This window comes from Protobothrops mucrosquamatus, unplaced genomic scaffold (assembly GCF_001527695.2).
Source record: "Protobothrops mucrosquamatus isolate PMUCROS unplaced genomic scaffold, P.Mucros_1.0 scaffold11, whole genome shotgun sequence".
Classification (NCBI taxonomy): domain Eukaryota; kingdom Metazoa; phylum Chordata; class Lepidosauria; order Squamata; family Viperidae; genus Protobothrops; species Protobothrops mucrosquamatus.
Genome location: NW_015386398.1, coordinates 822931 through 847301, shown reverse-complemented (window position 1 = coordinate 847301; position 24371 = coordinate 822931). Strand labels below are relative to the sequence as shown.

The window sequence follows — 24371 nt, the reverse complement described above, 5'->3', positions numbered from 1 at the left end:
GTTGAAGTCCACACATCTTAAACTAGTGAAGATTGGGAAACGTTGCATTAGGAAACTAAACATCAGAGAAGCAAGAGAATCGGTCTCACTAAAGCAACTGAGCTCAGCTGCCAGAGTTTTTAAGGAAGCCGTTGAGAATTTCTATTTCTGTCCTATTTTTCACATTCAACAAGCAGAGCGATGTCCTTAGCTCTCTATCTGGGCAGAGAGAATCTAGTGGTGCTACTGTGGCAGGGCTGGCCAGAAACGATTCAAGGAAAAATCTAGTCTAGCTAGAAGACTCGAGGTGAGGAAATCGGTACAAACACTATCATGGGTTGACGCCTTCCTCGTGGCAGCTCTGCTCTTCGCTGCATGCAAACACAAACCCCATCGCTTGCGGCATCTTATTTGCGGCACATCAGTGAGTTTTAGTGCAAGGATTTCAGAACAGGATATATCCACCAAAGATTCGAGAGTGATACCGAATGAAGAACAGCGAGATCTGTAAGGTGATCTGGATGAAAATGCTTGCCAGTCCAAAATATTTATTTTGTGAAGTCAAATCTCATTCCCATATCCACCTCCCCACTGTACACCATCTGTTCTGGCCACCACATTCACTTCTGCCTTGACTAAACTTCCCTTCTAATGCAAACTGAAGCTTGTTTCTGGAAGGCTAGGAGAGAAGATCAGAAGGGGGGACCCTACATGCTGGCTTCCCTTTCAAATTTTTCTCAGCCCACTAACGTCTCCTCTTCCCAATATGATGTAGGGAAACTTTGTCCCCAAACCGGTGTTCTCCAGACTATGATAATCTGGTCTAGATGATGGGACTCAGAGCCCAGTTAATTGGAGAAGGCCTTGATTGGAGAAGACCTGCACAGTAGCTTGGTTGAGCCTTACATTCCACATCATCCACTCCGCTAGATCATAATCCTAATCCACCTTGCAGGATTGTTGTGAATCCAAAACTGAGGCATAGATATCCAACTACATTTGGGGATCAAGCATTTGGCTGAAGAACAACAATAAAACCTACACCTCTCTCTCTCTCTAGTAATACACTCACCTCCTTTACCTTGACTCCCTGCAACAATTTCCTACTGATATTTCCCCTCCCCCATAATTTTGTAGAGAGTGAATAAGTAAGATGCATCCCACCCCCGCCCCCCCTGCCCACCAACCCACCCTGCTATACCTTCTTCTAGGTTTCTTCAGCGAAAGCCAGGATGGGTCTCAGAGTTTTCAAGGAAAGGTTCTTTTCTGCTAACCATGAACTGCCTCCATTTCCCCTGTTCTCGCTTGATTGGGCAGGAAGGAGTGAATGAAACCAGAGCAGGTGGTGCTGCTGGAAAGTGTAGAAAAAGAAGAAGCTAACCGTTATATTCAGAGGAAGTGGCTTTGAGTGGTGGCAATCATGTCAATTCCACCCACTTCTGTAGCATCAGGTCTGTGGGACCAATCTGAGGCTGAAGACTTGGCTAAGGTATTCAGGGTTGAAAAGCGGGTTCCGTCTCTCCCCCCCCCTTGTTTTGCCCTCTCTTGATATATCCCCAGAGTGGACAAAAGATGAAAGAGTACTTCTGAGCAGATACAAAGCACATTTCCCCTAGGCAAAGGCTCCAGAAGTGGCTGTGCCTCATCTTTTCTACCAAAAGCAAAAAGTTAGGCAACTGCATAAAAGTGACACAAAACCCAAGTCATTTGTTCATTTCGGCCAACTTCCTGTGTTTTTCAGAGTTGCAAAGGTGAGTCATACGCAAGTACACAGAAATGTGCATTCTCGTCTACACAGGGAAGAAGAGATCGAGCATAGGGACCAGAAATGGACAAATGAAATTGCAGGTGGAGCTGAACATTTGAGCAACAGCACCCAGGGACCAACCCCAGGTTTTCAGGTGAGACTTGCAAGGAGTTAGCAGAGGGAAGACATTTTTTTGGCTTACCACAGTGTTGATTGGTCTCCAAGCAGCAGCTCTTTGTACGCCTGAAGCACATGAAAGAAGAAGAAGTAATACATCTCAAAAGCTGTTATCATTGCTTGCATGTCTTCCTCTTATCAGGGCTCAAGGGTGGATCCTCCTCCTCCTGAGTTCCTCTGAACAAGGCTAGTTCCTCAGAACAAGGCTTAGAGACTCTACAGATGTCCTGGTAACTACAACAAAGAGAGATTTTTAGTGGTGCCCCCCCAAAAAAATTTCAATACTCTGTGCCTACTGAGGCTGGCCAAAGAGATGGAACTATTCAAAATTATTCATCATTGTTCCATAGAGGCAATCGAAGATCTTTTTCAATAAAAAAAAGCATTTAATCTTTGCAGTTGTTATCATATTAAATGCCAGTTCAGTGGTCTTGAAACTTGCTGAGATTCCACTCTTTGGCCAGGGGTGGGGGTGGGAGAGTCACTACTAACAAGTTCTTTCTGTTGTGGTCACCAGGACATTATTTCCCCACTAATATGTAGTCTTCCCTTACTGATGCCTAAACTAAGCAACTCTGGAGTGGACGTCCCAAAGATGCTTTTTCACGAGGCAATTGGACTTCCTTGTTTTTCTTTGAAGACATTTCGCTTCTCATCCAAGAAGCTTCTTCAGCTCTGATCCGGATAGTGGGGAATGGAAGGATTTAATACTCCTTCCAGACAGCTGGTCATTTGCATTCTTTTAGAGAGTCGTTGAGGTCACCTGGAGGTTTTATCTGTGTCCTCAATGTCACCTGAGTGGTGCAATGTGTGTGGAGCCTTCTTGGAACTGTTGAAAGGACTGTGTTGTGGACTGGAGATAGATGGTGTCATATCCCTTACACTCTTCAGAGAGGGCTGTTCAGTTTTGACATAGATAGCCTCTTTGACCCCTCTTTCAAACCAGCGGTCCTCTCTGTCCAAAATGTGGACTTTGCTGTCTTCTGAATGCAGAGGGGCTGCTGAATCTTATCCTGATGGGTTCTCCTATGTTGTGCCATGCATTTATGAAGTGTTTTTTTTAATTTCTCCAATGTACAAATCTGCACATGGATCTGGAGTGGATGGATTGAGAGAGGTTAAAGTGCTACGATCACCTTTGAGCCCAAAATTTCCAGTGCTAAGCAAGATAGTTGTTAAGTGAGTCTTGCCTTATTTTACGACCTTTTATCACAGTTGTTAAATGTATCACTGGAGTTGTTATAGGAATTGTGCAATCATTAAGCAAATCTGGCCTCCCCCACTGACCTTGCTTGTCGGAAGCTGGCTGAGAAGGTGATAAATGGCGATTATATGACATGATCCCAGGATACATGTGACTCCAGGACAGCGCAACTTGCCCAATTAGAGGTAGTCCTTGACTTACAACCACAACTGAGCCCAAAATTTCCATTGCTAAGCAAGACAGTTATTAAGTGAGTTTTGCTCCATTTCATAACATTTCTTGCCAGTGTTGTTAAGCAGTTGTTAAGTTAGTAACACAATGGTTAATTGAATCTGGCTTCCCCATTGACTTTGTTTGTCAGACGTTCGCAAACGTCAGTCCAGGACACGGCAACTGTCATAAATACATGTCAGTTACTCAGTGTCCAAATTTTGATCATGTGACCCTGAGGATGCTGCAACAGTCTTAAGTGTGAAAAATGGTCATAAGTCATTTTGTTCAGTGCCATTGTAACTTCAAATGGTCACTAAATGAACTGTTGTAAGTTGACAACTACCTGTAGTTGGGCTTTGTTCAGTTTATTAATCTTATTATAATTCCAAACAACAGAGGAAAAGAAACAATGCTAACACTACTTAAAAAGAACATAAGAAATATAAGCAAAAAAGGGGGGATAAGCCAATACAAACATAGAGGCAGACTGCCACCTTGAATAACAAGCAGATCTAAAATGTGATATGCTTAATATAGTCTAATGTGCCATTAATGCTTTAACATACTATAAAGGATTTCATATTCAGTTTTCAGTCAAGCCATGTCTTCATTGATCTGAAAAAAATGTTTAGTTAGCACAGTTAAAATCAATAAAGGAAGAAGAAAAATTATAAATAATAAACAATATATTGAAAGAATTCTTTAAATAATATATAAACTATATATTAGATTAAAATATAAACTCTAGAAGCCAAATCTGGGCTGTGGTACAATATATAACAACAATATATATAAATTGGAATCCTGAAATGGTTACCAAATAAGACTAACTTCTACATCAGAGTTACTTTTCCGATATGAAGTTATTCTAGATATCAAAGCATACACCCATAATTTAATTAATCATTGTTCCGTAGAGGGGATCAGAAATCTTTTCCAATAAAAACTGTATAATCAGTGGTGGGATTCAAATATGTGAACAACCAATTCTCTCTGTGGATGCCGCTCCCGGAAGTCCGTTCTGGGCCTGGGCAACAAAAAATTAGCTACCAGTTCTACCGAACTGGTGCAAACTGGCTGAATCCTACCACTGCATATAATCCTGCAACTGCATATAATCCTGCAATCATATGTACTTTAATGTCAGTTCAGAGTGTGTGTGAGTGTGTGTGTGTGTGTGTATAAAGGGTGTTTTAGCAAAGGTTTAGCAAAAATAAGTCTAGCTGAAATGTAATTATGACTTTCTTCCTTTCTATGATGAATATTCATTTCCAATATTGTTGCAACATTGCTACCACAAATGGAAGAAAGGGAGTTTACATATTTTTGCAATTTTGACCGCAGTAATATACCAGCAATGTAAAATATCTTATACTGGTTCTTCTTAAATATAATATTTATAGTAAATTTAATATGCTTTTTCCATTGAAATTCCCATAGTCCATTTAACAAAATAACAGAGTTAGAAGGGATGTTGGAGGTCTTCTAGTCCAACCCCCTGCTCAGGTAGGAAACCTTATATCATTTCAGACAAATGGCTGTCCAGTCTCTTCTTAAAAACCTCCAGTATTGGAGTACCCACAACTTCTGGAGGCAAGTTGTTCCACTGGTTAACTGTTCTAACTGTCAGGAAATTTCTCCTTAGTTCTAGGTTGCTTCTCTCTTTGGTTAGTTTCCATCTGTTGCTTCTTGTCCTGCCTGTCAGGTGCTTTGGAGAATAGGTTGATCCCACTCTACTCTATATTGAAACACTGCTTTCATGTCACACACACACCCAGTCCTTCTTTTCAGTAAAGTAGACATACTCAATTCCAGCAACCATTCTTTATATGTTTTAAGATTCATGGTGGCACAGTGGTTAGAATGCAGTATTGCAGGCTAACTCTGCTCACTGCCAGGAGTTTGACCCTCACCCTCTCAAGGTTTACTCAGCCTTGCATACTTCCGAGGTCAGTAAAATGAGGACCCAGATTGTTGGGGGCAATATGCTAACTTTGTAAACTGCTTAGAGAGGGCTGTAAAACACTATGAAGCAGTATATAAGTCTAAGTCAGTGTCTCCCAACCTTTTCTATACCTCGCACCCCTAGAATGCTTCTGATATATTCTCACACCCTTACAAAAGTTCAAAATAATGGCAACGAATTATGCATATACACTATAATTTTGAAAACCCAAGTTTTTTCATCCCCTGGAATATTGTCCCGCACCCCCAGTTGGGAACCCCTAGTCCAGGGGTAGGCAACTTTGGCTCTTTTATGACTCGTGGACTTCAACTCTCAGAATTCCTGAGCCAGCTATGCTGGCTCAGGAATTCTGAGAGTTGAAGTCCACGAGTCATAAAAGAGCCAAGGTTGCCTACCCCTGCCCTAGTCTAAGTGCTATTGCTATATGTTTTAGCCTCCAATCCTCTCTTGGCTGCTCTTCTCTGTATTCTTTCTAGAGTCCAAACATCTTTTTTACACCGTGATGACCAAAACTGGGTGCAGTATTCCAAGTGTGGTCTTACCAAGACATTATAAAGATACTGTATTCTAATTTTGTATCCATGTAATCATGCAATGTCATGGAAAATTCTGAAATGCAGAGCACATGCAAAAAAGGAACCATGTTTATTGCAAAGAGAGGGGTCCCTGCTTTGCAAGAATGAGGGACCTGGAACAATGACAAAACAAAGGATTTTGTTTTTTTTTACATAGAAGCTGGGAGCCACATAGAATCTGTTTGACTGGCAACTTTGGGAGAAATTAGGTAAGTCATTGTTCAGGCATCCGGGGTTATTTCTATAGTTAGGCAAAGCAGCCCTTTCAGAGGGCAGCAGAGCTGGGGCAATGTTAACAAGATACAATGTGGAGATAATAAATTGAATAAATATATTAAAAAAATAAAGGGCATGTCCCTGATTGAGGATGAAAGGCTGGGGTGTCTCTAGGTTGCAATTTCCTTGTAACCGTTATTCTTGGGTTTGCTGTGTGCTGGTGAGAAGGTTTCAATTCCTGGTCTAGTTGATGTGGCTGGATGAGGCTTTATCTGGGGCAGGGAGGGTCAATTTGAGCCTGATTAGGGTTAGGAAAATAGAGAAACAGGGATTGGCCCCAGGCACAACCAAACACAGGCAGGAAAAAAAGTGCACCCTCCATTTTATTCACGGCATTCATTTTCTCCACCACAACAATATTTGACGCGTTGAGGTTCTGAGTTAGGTTTCACCAATAAACTATAGATCATGCCAAGTAAAAGTTCACTATGATGAGTTAGGCGATTTTCAAATTCAGCAAAATTTCCCCCTTATTCTCCATAATTCTCTTGTGGCTCTATGTCTTTTTTTGACAGTATTGAGCAGCAAAAGACTGGAAAGATCTTAATTTTTGTCTTGTTAATGATAAAATCTTTACAGATTACTGACTCTTCACTGAGCAAAACATTTAGTGCTTTCATCATCATAAAAGTAGATATTCAGAAAGAAGTCAGAGGGGAAAGACCTGGGCATATTCTTTTAATATAATTATCTCAAACCTTCAATATGTTTTCAGTTGTTTAAATTTAGTATTCTATGTTGTAAGCTCTCCAGAGTCTATATTAAATCTAATTAACAAGAGCAATAATACAGGTAGCCCTTGACTTGCAATGATTTGTTTGGTGACTCTTCAAACTTACAACAGCACTGGAGAAAAGTGACTTATGACCATTTTCACTTGAAGCTGCAGCATCCCCATGGATGGTCAAGTGATCAAAATTTGGACATTTGGCACTTGGCTTGTATTTATGACCGTTGCTGTGTCCAGGGGTCATGTGATCAGCTTTTGCGACCTGACAAAGTCAGTGGGGAAATAGCTTATTTCTATGAATATAACAGAGATTTATTTAAGTAGTCCCTGGAAAGCTACTGCCTCTTGCATTGAGGAGGTAAAATGATAAAGAAATATGATCTGTTCTGGAATTCAGGTTGGGCAGCTGGCATGAAAATAGAATCTAAAGTTTGGGGACACTTCCATCTTTTGAATTTTGCAAGTTCTGGAATGTAATCTTTGGCCTTTTGTTAGCTCATATATAATCCATTCTTTCTCTGTGCCGGTTATTTAATACTTTATTGTCAATAGAAATGGGAATAGTTGGGTTTTTATGGATCTTCCTTCCCATTTTCTTCCTACCTATTACTGCATTACATTTTTATCTTATCTTGTTTCAGTCTGTGGAGAGATTACTTTCTTGAAACCAGAAGCAATCAAACCCAGTTTTTCAGCACATAATTGCAATCTGGGTCAACTCTGCTGGGCAATCATGTCAACCAATTTCTTGCAGGCAGTAAGACAGTAACCTGAAAATGGATTGGGAGGTGAGGAACTAAATTTGGACCTTGATGTAAGATTCATTGAGTATTGATCCTAGGCGGGAGATGTTAGATAAGTGCACAAACATTCTCAGCATTTGAGGCTTCTCCAGAGAGCTAGGTCTTGGCATAATGTGTCTGAAGTAGGATAATTTGAAGCTGGTCATTTGTGCCTTGAGTGAAAACATTGGGCTGATTTGTTCAACGATCTGTTTGTTTTCTTGGCTGTCCACTGTATGCACAAGAGTCTTCTCCAACTTTTGACCCAAGCTTGAAAGCATCAGCATTCTTTCCACTGTATCTAGTAAAGCTATGATCTGCACGATTCTGTTTTAGATATAGACTCATTATGCAGTGTTTCTCAACCGTGGCGACTTGAAGATGTGTGGACTTCAAATCATGAAACAAGCATGGCTGACTGGGGAATTCTGGGAGTTAAAGTCCGCACATCTTCAAGTTGCTAAGGTTGAGAAATATTACATTAGAGCATCTGAATTTATTTTCTAAAGTCTTTAATTCAAGTACCAAGTACTAGTTTCTGGTATATTTCTTGGCTACTGGTTCCTTTACTGCTGATAACTAATTCTAAAAGGCAGAGATTTTCCACTCCTTCAGTATCTTCACTATTTGTTCTAAGATAGGCTGCTATATTTGCTGTTATTGGTTTGGTCTTCTTTATATTTAATCTTAGTCCCATTTTTTGCACTGTGTTCTTTGACTTTCCTTACCAGAGCTTGCTAATTATTTGCATGTTTAGTCATCTGAATAGTATTATCAGCAGAGCTCAGATTATTGATACTTCTTCCTCCAGTTTTAAAATCATGCTCAATGTTCTAAACCAATGTTTCTTAACCTTAGCCATTTTAAGAAGTGTGGACTTCAGCTCTTAGAATACCCCAGGCAGGACTGGTTATGCTAGCATGTGAAATTAAGGATATTGTACAATAGTCTGCACACCCTGTTAAGTTTCCTTTCTGTGATGGTAGGAAGCTTGAATATTCAGTTCCTTTCCATATTTCAGCAGGTACTGCATCAGTTTTGTATCCTTCTGACTTAGTAGTGACCAGAGTTCTTCATAGTCTAGTACTAGATGTTCTTGTAAGTACAGGTAGTCCTCAACGTACGACTGTAATGCCGATGAAGATTCTCAAGTCATACAGATAGAGTTGTCTGGAAATTGAGTCATGTCAACTAGATGTCTTTTCTTCTTATCTGTAAAGAAGCTATCCAAGTAGCTTCTTCACAGGAGCACAGGAGAAGCAACATCAGATGACCAGAATCAGCAGTATGCCTTCACTTAAAAGAAAAAGGGCACTCTTTTGAGGACCATAATGTTCACATTTTGGACAGGGAAAATAGATGGTTTGAGAGAGAAGTGAGGGAATCCATGTATACTAAAGTGAACAATCCTTCCCTCAATAGAGGTGGAGGCCTCAGACACAACCGGTCCTCCATTTTTTTTAATGCTGCTCTTGCATGAGTTCCCAAGATAGGGACCACCAAGATAGGGACCATTTCAGAGGTTCACCAGGGAGGTGACCCAACTAAGAGAAGGTTTTAGGAACAAGGGCCCTTAATGCCTCTCTGCCTACTCATCTAACCAGCCTATTTAGATTAGGTGAAAAAATGAAAAACGGAGGGGTTCCCCCTGACCAACGTGCTCAGACTAAGGAAGCTACTTGAATAAATGTCTATGGAGTTTCTCAGACATCCAAGTCATGGCTGTTCCAAAGGTGCTTTTTCAAGGGGCAACTGGACTTTCTTGAAGATATTTCACTTCTCATCCAAGAAGCTTCTTCAGTTCTCAAATGAAGTGAATTGAAATAGCTTCTTGGGTGAGAAGCAAAACATCTTCAAGGAAAAACAAAGAAGGTCCAGTTGCTTCTTGAAAAAAGACCTTTGAGATACTTGGATAAGCAGCAAAATTTTTCGAACCAAAAAGAAAAGAAGCCCAGATGCCATGACTCAACTTCCTTACTAATGTAACAGCTGCTTTTAGAAGCTTTCCCCCCCCACCCTCCTAGTCCCTGCCTATTTTGAAACTGGAGTTGGACTTAGCACCTTTTCCAAGTAAAATTGCTGCCTTTCCTAACCATGGAGTTGTTGGAGTCAAAGATGCTCCCTAACCAATATTGAGAACTAGTAGCCATATCGTCAGATCTGAAGACAACAGGCTGGAGAAGTGCTTCAATTCGCCACACATTTGGGTGCCAACCACAGGTTGAAGACCACGAAGAAAAAGGAAAGAAGCAAAAGAAATGAAACCAGTGAAGGAATTTGTAAGAAACAGGAAACAATCTGGGAGGGCTTGATAACGGTCCTTATGTAACGGCTATTGGAAGATACTCAACAGTGTAAGACAAAATAAGATCAGGATACAGTAAAGAAGCTGCAAAAGTTAATCTTCTTTTTCCTTCTGTGTTCTTAGTGGCTAGCCCAGGGGTAGGCAACCTTGGCTCTTTTATGACTCGTGGACTTCAACTCCCAGAATTCCTGAGCCAGCATGCCTCAGCTTGGAAACCTCTCCCTTTCCCCTCAGCGTGGCTGGCTCAGGAATTCTGGGAGTTGAAGTCCACGAGTCATAAAAGAGCCAAGGTTGCCTACCCCTGGGCTAGCCAGATAAATATATTTTAGTCAAGGTAGGAACAAGCAACTGGGCTAACAAGTTGCTGTCAAGTTATTGTCTCATTACTATAGTCATTGTGGGAAAATTTCATTCTATCCTGTTGTTCCACAGAAGGTTCTTACAACAATTTCCAGGCACATTATGAGGGGCTTCTGCTGTCTGGAGAAGTGGAGGAATCTTTCTATCTGTATTTTCATATAAAAGGTAAATTTATCATGTTTATCAGTTGGAGAACGCTTACGAGTCCTGGGTCAGGTCTGAACTGTTCAGTCACAGAACATCTCCACTTTGTTGTGGCTCCAAGTGCAATTCAAAGTGCACTTGTCAGTTCTAGAACCTACAGGACCTGGATACTGTAGATTCAGAACAGCCTTCTTCTGATTGTTATTCAGATAGATAAAGAATAATAGGTTTCCTTAGGTTCTTTAATCAAGGAATGTCATCAGCAAGAACATAATAATAATAATAATAATAATAATAATAATAATAATAATAATAATAATAATAATAATAATAATAATAGTACTAGTAGTAGTAGTAGTAGTAGTAGTAGTAGTAGTAGTAGTAGTAGTAGTAATAGTAAAGTTGGAAGGGATCTTGGAGGTCATCTAGTCCAACCCCCTGCTCAGGCAGGAAACCCTATACCATTTCAGACAAATGGCTGTCCAGTCTCTTCTTAAAAACTTCCAGGGTTGGAGCATTCACCGCTTCTGGAGGCAGGTTGTTCCACTGGTTAATTGTTCTGTCAGGAAGTTTCTCCTTAGTTCTAGGTCAGTGATGGCAAACCTTTTAGAGACCGAGTGCCCAAACTGCAACCCAAAACCCACTTATGCATCGTCGGGTGCCAGGTGGGTGTGGCCCGTTGGCTGGGTGTGGCCCATTGGGTGGGCGTGGTTGCCATGGTAACAGCAGACTGGGTGGGACTAAAAAGTTCAATCAATCAATTCCAACTTTGCAAGATCCTTTTTTTCCCCGCGAGAAGTTGAAATTGACTGATTGATTGAACCTTTTTTTTTTTTGCACACGGCTGCGGAGGCCTAAAGCGAAAAGGTTTTATAAAACCCAGCTGAAGGCCTAGGACTGGGGCGACGGCGCGCGTGCCCACAGAGAGCGCTCTGAGTGCCGCCTCTGGCACCCGTGCCATAGGTTCGCCACCACTGTTCTAGGTTGCTTCTCTCCTTGATTAGTTTCCATCCGTTGCTTCTTGTCCTGCCTTCAGGCGCTTTGGAAAATAGCTTGACTCCCTCTTCTTTGTGGCAGCCCCTGAGATACTGGAACACTGCTATCATGGATGCTTCAGTTGCAGCCTCTCTCCCTTGGAAAAACATCAAATTCTGAAACCTTCCCAGGTCCAATCCTGCTGGATGTTAGAAGGTTCTTAAAAACTGCTCTTGGAGAAAACTCCTGAGAATACCACGGACAGCAAGGGAATAAACAAATGGATCATTGAATAAATCAATCCATAGTTCTCATTCAAGGCACAAATGATCTGGCTCGAATTATCTACTAAGGACACATTAAGTGCTTGGTGGGAGGTTGGACTAGATGACCTACAAGGTCCCTTCCAATTCTGTTATTTTATTCTATTCTATTCATTATGCAAAGACCTAGCTCTCTGGAGTAGGCTTGGGAAAGGCAGGAGGAAAGAGGACAACCAGTAGCAAGGTGAATGGACTGAGTGATAGTGGTGAAGGGTTAGAAGACAAATAGAGGAGAATATTAGTAGCTCAGGGTTGAAATGAGGGGTCCTTGCTGCTCTCTGAGCTTGCTTGCTTTTTTGCAGATGTTTTATTACCAAACTAGGTAATATCACCCGTCCCAGTACTAGTATTGATGTGGTTACCTAGTTTGGGTAATGGAATGTTTGTAGGAAAACAACCAAGCTCAGAGAACACCAAGGTTAGAAGGCCTTAAAGAACAGATTGGGGGGGAAAAAAGAAAAGAAAAAAGAAAAAAAAAGAACAGATTGGGGATAGATCATCATGTGATGATGTGGTTGCTAAGAATGGACATTGACTTGACAACACATCGCCAATCAATCTTAAACCTTCCATATCCCATCAGGATTTGGGATATTGTGAATTTGCTCTCTCTTGCAAAGTGGGGTCTTGGCTTGCTTTCTTGGTGGGAGGCGGGCACTAGCTCCCCACTTTTATCCTAATTGACACTTGTCAGATGTAGGTAGCCGTGTATTATTTGATGGGGTTCAAACCCTCAGTGGGGAATTGAAATGAACTTTAGCACTTTAAGTAACTATATGCAGAGTCTCGGGAGCTATCTAAGTCAGGGGTCCTCAACCTTGGCAAGTTTAAGACTTGTGGACTTCAACTCCCAGAATTCTGGGAGTTGAAGTCCACAAGTCTTAAACTTGCCAAGGTTGAGGACCCCTGATCTAAGTCCTGATGCTCTAAAGTGCCAAGGTCCATGAGTTCAACTCCCCATAGAGGTTTGAACCCCATTGACTAACATCTGTCTACCTGTGTCTGATAAATCCCATATAGGCTGAAAGCAGTCATAGAGCACCTGCCTCTTGAAACCACCGCATAGGATGTAAAAATAGGGGAGGGGGGGAGATGGAAGACTTGTAAACCCCCCCCCATTTGTAGACATGACAAATGTAAACATCTGCATCTCTCACTTCTTCTGAAGAGATGAACTGTATATACCATTCTGGTAATTTCTCGTGTTACATACAGGAAGTCCACAACCTACAACATAATGGAGCCCAGAATTCCATTGTTAACTCATGACATCAAAAGTCTCACATGACTTTATGATATTTTTCGCAGCAGTCATTAAATGAATGCCAGGCCTTAAGTGAACATTGTGGTTTTTCAGTGATCCAATGTATTTGCATGGATGTTTTTTGCCAGAAACTGCCAAAGAAGCATCATAAATCATCACATGACCCATGGAACACTGCAGGTAGCTATAAAGGTGAGCTAAATGTCAAGTGCTCTGGAACCAAGGTCCGTTGTAACTTCAGTCGCTAACCAACAGGTTGTTAAGTGAGAACTACCTGTATACTAAATGTTTTTAGTATACCAAAAGGAGATTGGGTATGTACCATAAATTGCTCAGAGCTGATGGTGATTGGGGTCATGTAAGCCAATTAAACAAATAACCAAACTTCTACAGGCCAATTTAACCAGCAAATGTGGCAAGATAAGAAACTGATGATCCGAGTTAATGAAACAAAACCCTTGCCACCTTCAATATAGCTAGGATGATCTACAACTCCCAGGATAGCTCTGATAATGGGGAGGTCTGCGTCAAGAACCTAGGGAATGCCACATGTTTGCCAGTGTTACACTTGAGTTTGTAGTACTGTGTTTTCCCGAAAATAAGACCGGGTCTTATATTAATTTTTGCTCCAAGAAACATTAGGGCTTATTTTCTGGTTAGGGCTTATATTTGGGGAAATACGGTACTAAATGCATCTGGCTGGCTGACAATCTTAACTGGGGCTTATTTTGGGGGAAGGGCTTATATTACAAGCATCCTAAAAAATCTTGCTAGGGCTTATTTTCCAGTTGGGTCTTATTTTCTTGAAAACACAGTATGCATCTGCATTTGGGCAGCTCTTTTGGTCACAGAAGGCCTAATTCAGTTCACGCAGAAAAGCAAGGAGTATGACGCAAAGAGCTTTTTTTAATGGTTACTGACTCAGATCTCCAGGTTAGTTTCACACTTCACATTGGTGGTGATGGTGCAGTCCTTTCTCTATGGTTTCCCTCCACTCTACAGAGCCAGTCATGACTCAAGACCACAAAAGAACACAAGCAATGTTTCATGGAGGTAGTTTATCAATGTCTTTGTCACCGCAAGATGTTCAGAGCAACTAATCACACTAACATTATTCTAACAGTAAAACACAAACCCATAAAAATAAACGTGATTAAAGCCTTGGCAACACAACCAATGAAATGATGCATTTGGCATTAAAGTCTGCGGTTCTGTCATCCTTCAAAGGACATCCGAGGGATGTTGCCATCTTTCATAAGAAGAGATCTTCACACACGTCCCTTCCTGTGTTGTGGTGGGCAAATCACAGAAATCAGCCATGAGCGCCAAAAGCAGAAAGATAGAGATGGCTGGAGAAATCAAGGGCATACATCAGTTTTCCTCCAAAAGGCATGCAACTTTTCCCAGTGTTATACATTTGGTTCGCTTTTTTACTGTTTTTTTAAAAATCCTTTTTGCCTTTTTAGGTAGACATTTTTGTAATATTCGTGCTTTTAAGAATTGCAGTTCACTCCTTTGAACTATAAAGGTTAAACAGGATTGGAACTTTAGAAAATAGGTCTGATGCCTTGCTCCAGAAATGCAAAATTAGATAAATTAACATTCATACCCTCTGTCCCTAGGAACAGGCAGTTCCAAAATATTCCCATTCCACCTTAGACCAGGAAAATATAAGGTCTTAATTAGGCACTACAAAGGCCCTGGGCTTGGCCCAGATCAGTCACTGTGGAGAACAACCTGCAACCAAGGCACTACAGGATAAAATGCAAATTTCGTGGTCATTATCAGCCTTATTCTGAACCACAAGAAAATTCAACAGTGCCTTCAGAATGCACCTTAATGTTGAGAGAGGTTGGTTAGGAGAAATTAGGCCTTTGTGACTGTGCTGCCTAAAAGGACACAAAAGTCCCAGTTCCTTCCTTTTACGCCAGCCAGCATTTGGGTGGCAGATGATAAAAAATACGTAATCTGGGGGATATAATTTAGGGATTACTGAAAAATCATGGAGGAGAGATGAATGGTACACTAAAGTTTAGAAAGCATTAAAAAAAAAAAAAGAACGATACAGGTAGCCCTTGACTTATAACCATAATGGACCCAATTTTACAATTCTTTTTGTAAAGCAACTGCCGTGATCGATAAGAGACTGCTGTGCTTAAGAAGACCCACTGTTTGCTATATTTAGGTTTTCAGCAAAAAAGTTGTAAAATGCATTAATGAGGCCATGGGATATTGCAAATGGCCATAGGTGTGGGGCCAGTTGCTGAGCACCCCAAAAGGCAGTGATGCAACCATGGAGGGGAGGGAGACGGCGGCTGTCAGAACTTGGAACCAAGTCAGAAAGACCTCCATGGAGGTCCATCATGACTTTGCAGAGTCACTAGGTGACTGTTCATAAATCAAGGACTGTTCATAAATTTAATATCAACAGTTGCAGGTACTCCTCGACTTACAGCCATTCAGTGACCGTTCGAAGTTACAACGGCACTGAAAAAAGCGACTTATGACCGTTTTCACACTTACAACCGTTGCAGCCTCCCTGTAGTCACGTGATCAAAATTCAGATGCTTGGCAACTATGTCTCAGGATCTGACAAGCAAAGTCAATGGGGGAAGCCAGATTCACTTACCAACCGTTACTAACTTAACAACTGAAGTAATTCAGTTAACAAGGGGCAAGAAAGGTCATAAAATGGGGCAAAACTCACTTAACTGTCTCACTTAGCAATGGAAATTTGGGGCTCAGTTGTGGTCATAGGTCAAGAACTATTGTATCAATTTCATTGCTGTTTTTAACTGTTTTTATGACTACCGTGTTTTTCCAAGGAACACACCTCTAATTCCAAAACTCCCGTTTTGGTATCCTTTCATCCCAGTCTTTAAATACTTGCCCCAGTCACCAGGTTGACAATGATCTTTTCCAAGACCTGTTTTCCATTCTCCTCCCTTGCTCCTAAGTAGGAAAGTCTTGTGGAACAATGTTTGTGTTTTCTCACTCATACACGTACACATATCAAAGCGTTTTTTGGTATGTTTTGAAGTAGAACATATATTGATCAGCCGTCAGGTAAGCTAGTCTAAGATCTTTGAACCTTAGAGAGAAGAACGGTGGCACCTTTTGCCCTGGACACCCTCCATTAAACCAAGTGCTGAGAACTATAGGTAACATGGCTATTCTTTCGGAAGAAATTATCTATGTCTGGCAGAGTTACGTGCGGCTGGATCCCCCACGATGGCTCGCTGTGGTCCCAGAGAGGGCTAGTGCTGCTGGGACTGGGGGTCTCTCTCTGGAGGTCCTCAGTGGAATGGTAGCTCTCCAGTCCTGCAGGAGAAACGTCCAGAAACCAGTCATTGGAACGCTGAATCCAAAGTGGGACTGTAGTTGATGGCCTTGAGAGGACATCTGGTTGTCTGTTATTGCTTGTGGGCTCAATCCACAGCGTCCCTCCTTGCCTCCACACAGTCGGCACAGCTCCTGTTTCTTGGGGCAGGGACCCCCGGAAAACCCATTCACAGAGGACGGCTGAGACCACAATGAACACAGCTGCAACGATCGCCAAGCTTACCATGATCAGCAAGCAGTTACCACAATCACTTAGTGAGGAGGCAGTGGAAGGAGGTGGCATCTCAACACTTGTTGAGGGACCCAACATGACAGCGAATGGACAAGGACCAAGCCAGATCAAGTTGGCTGCATCTGGAACCAATATTACTTTTGTTAGAAAAAAGCTGCAGAAGAAAATGGGAGGAGACGGGCCAGAGAACTGTATGTAAAAGTGTTAGCAATCTTTGACGCAACTGAGGGATGTGAGAGAGTTGTGCAAACTTAGCCCAACAACTCAAAAACAGCTCATATTCGTCAGCCCAACAAAACCCTCTAAGTGCAATGGTTTATACCAGTACTAACTTGGTGCTTTCCCGATGTGTAGGATGAGATCTCCAAATACCCAGCCGTTGTAATTATTATTAGCTAGAAATTCTGTGAATTGTAGCCTAAAGACATTTGAAATGACTGAGAAAGGCTAGAACAAGAACTCTGCCTTGCAAATCCCAACCATTTTTAAAGTCCTTCTAAGCCAATTGCATCTTGTATCCCGGGGCAGTTTCCTCCAATTTGAACGATTTTAATACTAGGGCTATTTATTGCTTTGGATATACCATATATACCAAATATAGCGTATGTCTGCAACTTTTTAAAGCATCCGTATCTTTTCCTAGAATGTCATGACAGCTGCACAGGGCAGTTGTAAGATCCCAGAAGACATGGCTGCTTTAAAGAGTTGCAGGAAAGCATTATATTCGTGTCCGCACATGTTCCAAAGCACTTTTTGGAATCAATTCCAAATTGCTGTATAGCTGTACTCTACACCAGGCATATATAGGCCAAAATATCTGGACAACACAAGGTTAAAGGAGGCTGTCGTATCTTTTTCCATATAATTTTAGGTACAAACTTGCTGTGGTAGCCTTAAAAAAAATCTGAAGATAGCTTTGGACAAAGTAGGTTATCCTTAATTTATCAAACAAGGCTAAATGGATTTTTTTAAGGAAAGGTGGGATGTAAACCTAGTTAATCACCATAAAAATAAAAATCCAAAACAACATGTAAGGCAGGGTCTAAGCTAGTCACGAGTTTCTCTCTGTTTTCTTCTCTGTAAGGTTATGCTACTTTCCCTTCAGACAATAGCTGAAAAGTCTGAAGCCATAACCCCCAGCCCAATCATAGGATACCAGGTTAAGAAATGCGAAGTATGTTTTCAGCTCAAGAGGCACGGGAGAAGGGGCTATACTTAAGGGAAGTGAGGGGGGTGGAAGAAGGGGAGGCATGGGGAGAAGTTGGAAGAAGGGGAGGCAAAAAAGAATTCTAACCTCAGATATCGGAAATTGTGCTGGATTTCTGTCTTCAATGTTCAAGCATTTTGGCCTCCAAAGAGCGTCAGACCCTTGACTTGCCTTTGACAACAGTGGAGAAAAGGATGTGGGATACATGGCGAGTCACATCACTTCCTGGGCACACCCACTCGGAGTTGTGGGCTAAGAGCAAAGCACTTCCTCCTATCAGACTTATCTTTCAACTCAGGTGACAGCGTGTCCACTGCTCAGCAGCGAGAACAACTGGTTCCCTTCCAAGGAAAAAAGACTAGGAGACAAACCAAACCCACCGCAGGAGAAAAATATACAGCATAAATTTAATTCAGCTACTATGGAGCACAATTAAATTAAGGAAGGGGATTATTACAGCCAAAGACAGTTCAAGTTTCCAGGTTATTGGTTCTGTGTTATTGGTTTTTTTTTTTCCCCCTCTCATGCGGGGTTGTTTTTTTTTCAGACACAAGGAAGAAATACACGCACACATTTGGGATTTAAACTAGTATATAAACTGCTCTGATCATAAATTAATAATGGGTCATTGACAAAAAGAGATGAAACACCAGCAAGTAAAGAAATCATCAACCACCAACAAAATAAAAATACAAAATTAATAACACAAGTGTCCCAAACACATGCACACATGAAATCCACTAGGAGAAAAGAGGTAGATTTTTGAAGGGGGGGGAATTAATGGAGGAATACATTGAATAAAGGAAGAAGATTGAGTTGACTGCAGGCAGGAAAGGTGGAGGGGCGGGGGGGGGGACTTTTACAGGCATTCCACATCCAGCATCAAGGTCAAAAACTCAATTTTTTCAGAAAATGCCACATATTTTTAAAGAAAAGAAGCATTTTCTGAAATGCAGAAGAAATGTGTCAGGGCCTCCAATGGCTTTTTACAACAGGAGGTGTCCATGCTGGGACAAGGGAAATCTGGAAAGAAGGCAGTCAGGAGAGGCCAAAAGCACACACCAAAGAAGAATTTAGCATCTTATCCCAAAATTTAATTTTATGTGTGTGTGTGGGAGGGGAAACCACTGCTCTTTCTTTGAAGCAATGTTTACTCCAACTCAACATGTCCTTTTGGCCTGTTTAGGGTAACAGAAGGTTGTTTGGGAAGGAGAAAGGGGAAGGAATAAAGGGATATCATTATTGGTGTGCTCTTTTCTATTGGAACCTTCCTCAAAGTTGTGTGGTTTCCCCCCCCCCCCCCCCAGCTATACAGGACAGGTTTAAGGAAGCTACACGGATGTTGTACAGGTTTCTCCAGAAGCTCCTGGAGACCAAAGACAAGTCCTCAAAACAAAACCCTTGGTTGCAGGAAATGTGTGAGCCCCGCTGTAGATTCGAAAAATTGAGCCTTATCTGTTTCTCCCACCTATCCCTGTTTGGGAAATCTTTTAAGGGGAAAGCGATTTGAGGGGAAACACATCCATCCTTAGCCTAAGGCAGTGTTTAGCCTTGTCCGCTTTAAAATGATTAGACTTCAACTCCCAGAATTCCCCAGCCAGAAAGAACAGACGCCCCTCATTTCAAGAACACAAATTCTCTTCGTTCCAACCTGGCCGTCCCTTTTTGGAGGAAGCCAGATAAGATCCCACATGTGTAGGGAAAGGAAAATATTGGTGCAGAGCTAGGGAGAAGGGAAAGAACTCACAAAGACAGTGCCCACAACCCAAGAGTTTTCCAGTGCAGTACAGGAACGGGGGAAGGGAAAAGACACCCATCAGTGGAAAAAAAAAAACCCTTCCCCCAACTTCTCCACTTCCAAATAATAATAATAATATAATAACGACTCAGACACCCCCTTTCCCAAATGTCTGGCCATAAGTCAAAATATTCAAGAGTGCAGGATGAAGGGCAGCGTTTCCCTCTTCTTTTCATCTCTCCGCTGCCGGCAGCAATGCCATCCCTTTGTGTCCTCTGTCCCTCTTCTTCGGTCTTTCTTTTCTTTTTCCGTCATGACCATCCAAGGGGCAGCTTCATCTCTCTTCCTTTCTGGACACCTTGGAAGAATGCCATGCTGTGGAGCTGCCGGGTGGGAGAAAAATTAAAAAAAAAGTATTACAGGTAGTCCTCGACTTACGACCAAAATTGAGCCCAAAATTTCTGCTGCTAAGTGAGACATTTGTTGAATGGGTTTTGCCCCTTTTTATCACCTTTCTTGCCACAGTTCTTAAAGGAATCACTGCAGTTGATAACTTAGTAACCCCGGTTGTGAAGTGAATCTGGCTTCCCCATGGACTTTGCTCGTTAGAGAGACGCAAAAGGTGATCACATGACCCGGGGACACAACAACGGTCATAAACACGAACCCGTTGCCAAGCATCTGAATTTTGATCACATGATCATGGGAAGCTGCAAAGGTCAAAACTGTGAAGAACGGTCATAAGTCCCGTTTTTCAGTACTGTGGTAACTTTGAACGGTCACTAAACGAACTGTTGTAAGTCGAGGAGTACCTGTCCTACCTCCTCTTTCTCCTTCTTTAAAGACAGAGTCCCCAGCCTGTTGGTAAGGGACGGTACAACAAGCCACCAATTTCAGAGACTCACCGGATGAAGGTTTTGAAGGCAGCTGACTGGGGGTTGATGCAGAGTGGGACCCGTTTCCCATGCTGCTGTTCCAAGATAAACCTGTGCACCAGTTCTGAAAAACAAAGAGTACACTTTTATTTGGTCACCCTCAGGGCCACAAAAATCCCCCCCTCCCCAATTTTTGCAGCCCAAATCTGTAGACCTATATTTACATAATACATGTCCCTCTTTTCTTCTCCTCTATTTTTCTATGTATTTTCATTCTGCCTCTCCTCACTCAGGCAAGCCAAGGCCATCACAACTGTTTGGGATAATAGAAGCAGCGAATCACAACTGAATCGCACATTCAGGTGACTTGCCCCGTGGACACTTAGAACTTCACCTGTAGATTCAGATAAAACCCTACTTCTGCAAAATCTTCATCCCCTTTGGGAATCTCCTCCTCCTCCTCCTCCAAAATGAATAGATGCCATTAGAGCTACATGGTTGCACAGGGCAATTGGGAGATGCAGCAACCCAAATGGGATGTGCTTCTGAGCATGAAGTGACACAAAAGGATGTGTTAACGTTTGACTTCTCCATAATTATATAAGATGATACAAAAAAACCCACAGAGGATGAAGAAGAACTGAAATCACAAAGTCTGGTGGAATTCGTGGAAGGATTACGTACATTAATTGCTCTCACGTACTTAGTGTAAGACAGTTAAGATCAATATTTAGCTCCTAAATTAGCAACTAGCAATTGCAATGTCCCAAAGGTGCTTTTTCAAGAGGCACCTGGACTTTCTTGTTTTTCTTGAAGATGTTTCACTTCTCATTCAAGCTTCTTCAACTCTTGCCTCTTGAAAAAGCACCTGAGGGACAACCATGACCTGGATGACTAAGAATCTCCACAGACCGTTAGCAATAGCACTTAAGACTTATATACTGTTTCATAGTTTCATAATCCAGCATTCTAACCACTGCGCCACCACTACGTTAAGAATGGAGCCCTCTAAACACCCCAGGATTTGTGAGGTGGTTTGGACTCAATCAACTACCTTTGACCTGCCAGACAGAAGCAAGGTTCTTTTCGTAAGAGCCGTCAAATTTGGGGTTGGCCCGGGGTTCAAAGTCACTGGTATAAATGCGGCCGGAGGAGACCGAAAAGCAGCAAGTGCACATACAGGTGTGGTATCTCAGTCGCCCTTCATCTAAGTAAGGATGAGAAAGGGCATCCTTGGCCGAGATCCGCTTGGCCTGCAGAAAAAGGAAGGACCATGAGCATCACCGAAAAAGTCCCACTGGAAGAACTCTTATTGTATAGAGGCAGTTCTCGACTTATGACTGTAATGGAGCCTTCCCATTAGTCACAGATCATAACGGTTAAAAATGAGTCAGTCATGTGACCAGCCTGCTTCTATGACTTTTTGTGGCGGTTATTAAATGAACATCATGATTGTTGAGAGATTCATTGTTCGCTATGCCATGGTTTTGCCGAAAACTGAAAGCAAGTGCCATTTTTTTGACAAAACCATCGTAACATGCAGTCATGTGGTCATGGGATACTGCAAACGGCAGTAAATATGGCCATGTTGTTGAGTGCCCCAAATGCAGCCACCTGAACTGTGGTGGCGGTGAAGAACCATCGGAACTTCAGATCCAGGTCATCAGTCCCTTTTATCTGGTAGGTCCTAACTTCGAACGGTTGCTAAGAGTAACTGTCCTAAGTTGAGGACCACCTGTACAATAGTGTTTCTCAACATGCTGGCTGAAGAAACATGGGAGTTGAAGTTCGCACATCTTAAAGTTGCTAAGGTTGAGAAACACTGGTGTACAGTATCGACCAATTAAGAAATCTCAATTTAATACCTGGTTTTGCAAAGAAAGAGGGGTTTTTTTTTCATTTTGTCCATGGCTCCATCCATGACTTCCTAGCAATATGTATACAGAAGAGCTCTTGAGTTATTCTCTTCAGCCAGAGGTCTCCAAACTTGGCCCTTTTCGACTTGTAGACTTCAACTCCCAGAATTCCTCAGCCAGCGTCCACAAGTCATAAAAGGGCCAAGTCTAAAGACCCCTGTCTTAAGCCATGGTGTCTTTTTGGCTTCTGCCTTACTGGAGGACAAACCAGTCCTCCAACAAGACACTAATTTTAACTCTATACACTCCCCCTATAGAAATCCTATTTTAATCAATTTTATTTAATGCATATGTTATCCAGAGTTGCTTCAGATAGTGAGATAGCTGGCATGTAAATTTCATAAATAAAAAAAAATAAAATTTCTGATTACTAAAAGGACCAGACAAATGGAACATATGGCTGAGCTACATCATGTAACAATCACCTCTGATTATAACTTTATAATAAATCCAAGTTTGATTAAATGTTTTCAAGCCTAATCATGTATTGGAGAGTAGTATGTTGCTCAAGAGTTGGCAGATAGGAGTAGCCTGTAAGGACAGTGACCATATATTCTTGGGAAAAACAAAGAACAAATCTGAAAAAGGGGCAAATCTGAATGAAGACCAGAAAGGAACTGAAAAGATTAAAACAAATCCTCAATTTACAACCCTCAACTCATTTAGTGACCATTCGAAGTTACAACGGGATTAAAAAAAAGTGACTTATGACTGTTTTTCACACTTACGACCATTGCAGCAGCCCTGTGGTCATGTGATCAAAATCCGGATGCTTGGCAATTGGTTCATCTTTATGACAATTGCAGTGTCCCGGGATCATGTGATCACCTTCTGACAAGCAAAGTCAGTGGGGAAGACAGATTCCCTTAACAACTATGTTACTAACTTAACAACTGCAGTGGTTCACTAAGCAAGTGTGGCAAGAAAAGTTGTAAAATGGGGCAAAACTCACTTAACAAATTTCTCACTTAGCAACATAAATTTTGGACTCAATTGTGGTCGCAAGCAGAGGACTACCTGTTAATTCTTTAGGTTTATAAGGAGACAGCCAGCATCGCTTTCATTCCAGTGTATATTGTCTTAAGGCACACAAAATTTGATCAAAAATGCTTACAATGCTCAGAAAATAAACTTCTGTATTTGCAAATGGTTGCTAACTGAGATTGCCACTAAGTGAGGAGTGGATGTATACTGTCTCTATCATTTGGCATATCTGAGGGTTTATCTCTACCTCTTCAATTTTATGCCCCTAACAATTGGAACGATAGCAAGGTGAATGTGAGAGAGAAAGAGAGACAACCTGATTAGTCTAAAGCAGGGGTAGTCAACCTTGGCTCTTTTATGACTCGTGGACTTCAACTCCCAGAATTCCTGAGCCAGCTAAGCTGGCTCAGGAATTCTGGGAATTGAAGTCCACGAGTCATAAAAGAGCCAAGGTTGACTACCCCTGATCTAAAGTTTTCCTTGGACTACATGGCCAACTCACTGGATCAAAGATCAACATCCGGCAGAGCAAATGCACAGCTTCGTGGGTGGCTTCTCCAGAGAGCATGTAAAGGACAGACAACGATGGCTAAGGGGAAAAAAAATGCCAAGCGTTAAAAGGCTTCCTTTGTTCCCATGGCTCTTACCTTCCCAGCCCTGGGTACTCACCGGCTTGTGACTGCCACGCAGGATGTGGGCCCGGGCCCCCTCACAGGCTGAACGGAGGGCACCAATGGGAGGAGTCCCCAGGAGATCTGTAATCAGGTCCAACTGCCACCCGTAGATCAAAGGAAGAAGAAGAAGGAGAAGAAGGAGAAGAAGGAGAAGGAGAAGGAGGAGGAGGAGGAGGAGGAGGAAGAGGAGGAGGAGGAGGAGAAGGAGAAGGAGAAGGAGAAGGAGAAGGAGAAGGAGAAGGAGAAGGAGAAGGAGAAGGAGAAGGAGAAGAAGAAGAAGAAGAAGAAGAAGAAGAAGAAGAAGAAGAAGAAGAAGAAGAAGAAGAAGAAGAAGAAGAAGAAGAAGAAGAAGAAGAAGAAGAAGAAGAAGAAGAAGAAGAAGA

The 24371-nt window shown here is 41.9% G+C and overlaps 1 protein-coding gene across 1 annotated transcript in view; it reads right to left on the bottom strand.

The window, feature by feature from the left end:
- Window positions 1-19854: 19854 nt before the first annotated feature.
- LOC107282732 (serine/threonine-protein kinase NLK2-like) overlaps window positions 19855-24371 on the bottom strand; it is a 12848-nt gene continuing 8331 nt past the window's right edge. Inside the window, exons 7-11 of the mRNA XM_015810551.1 lie at window positions 23984-24085; window positions 23817-23903; window positions 21469-21667; window positions 20445-20538; window positions 19855-19922 (exon numbers count right to left, since the gene is read on the bottom strand). Of these exons, the coding sequence (XP_015666037.1) occupies window positions 19874-19922; window positions 20445-20538; window positions 21469-21667; window positions 23817-23903; window positions 23984-24085 (531 nt within the window). The 3' untranslated portion in view covers window positions 19855-19873. The remainder of the gene's footprint in view (window positions 19923-20444; window positions 20539-21468; window positions 21668-23816; window positions 23904-23983; window positions 24086-24371) is intronic.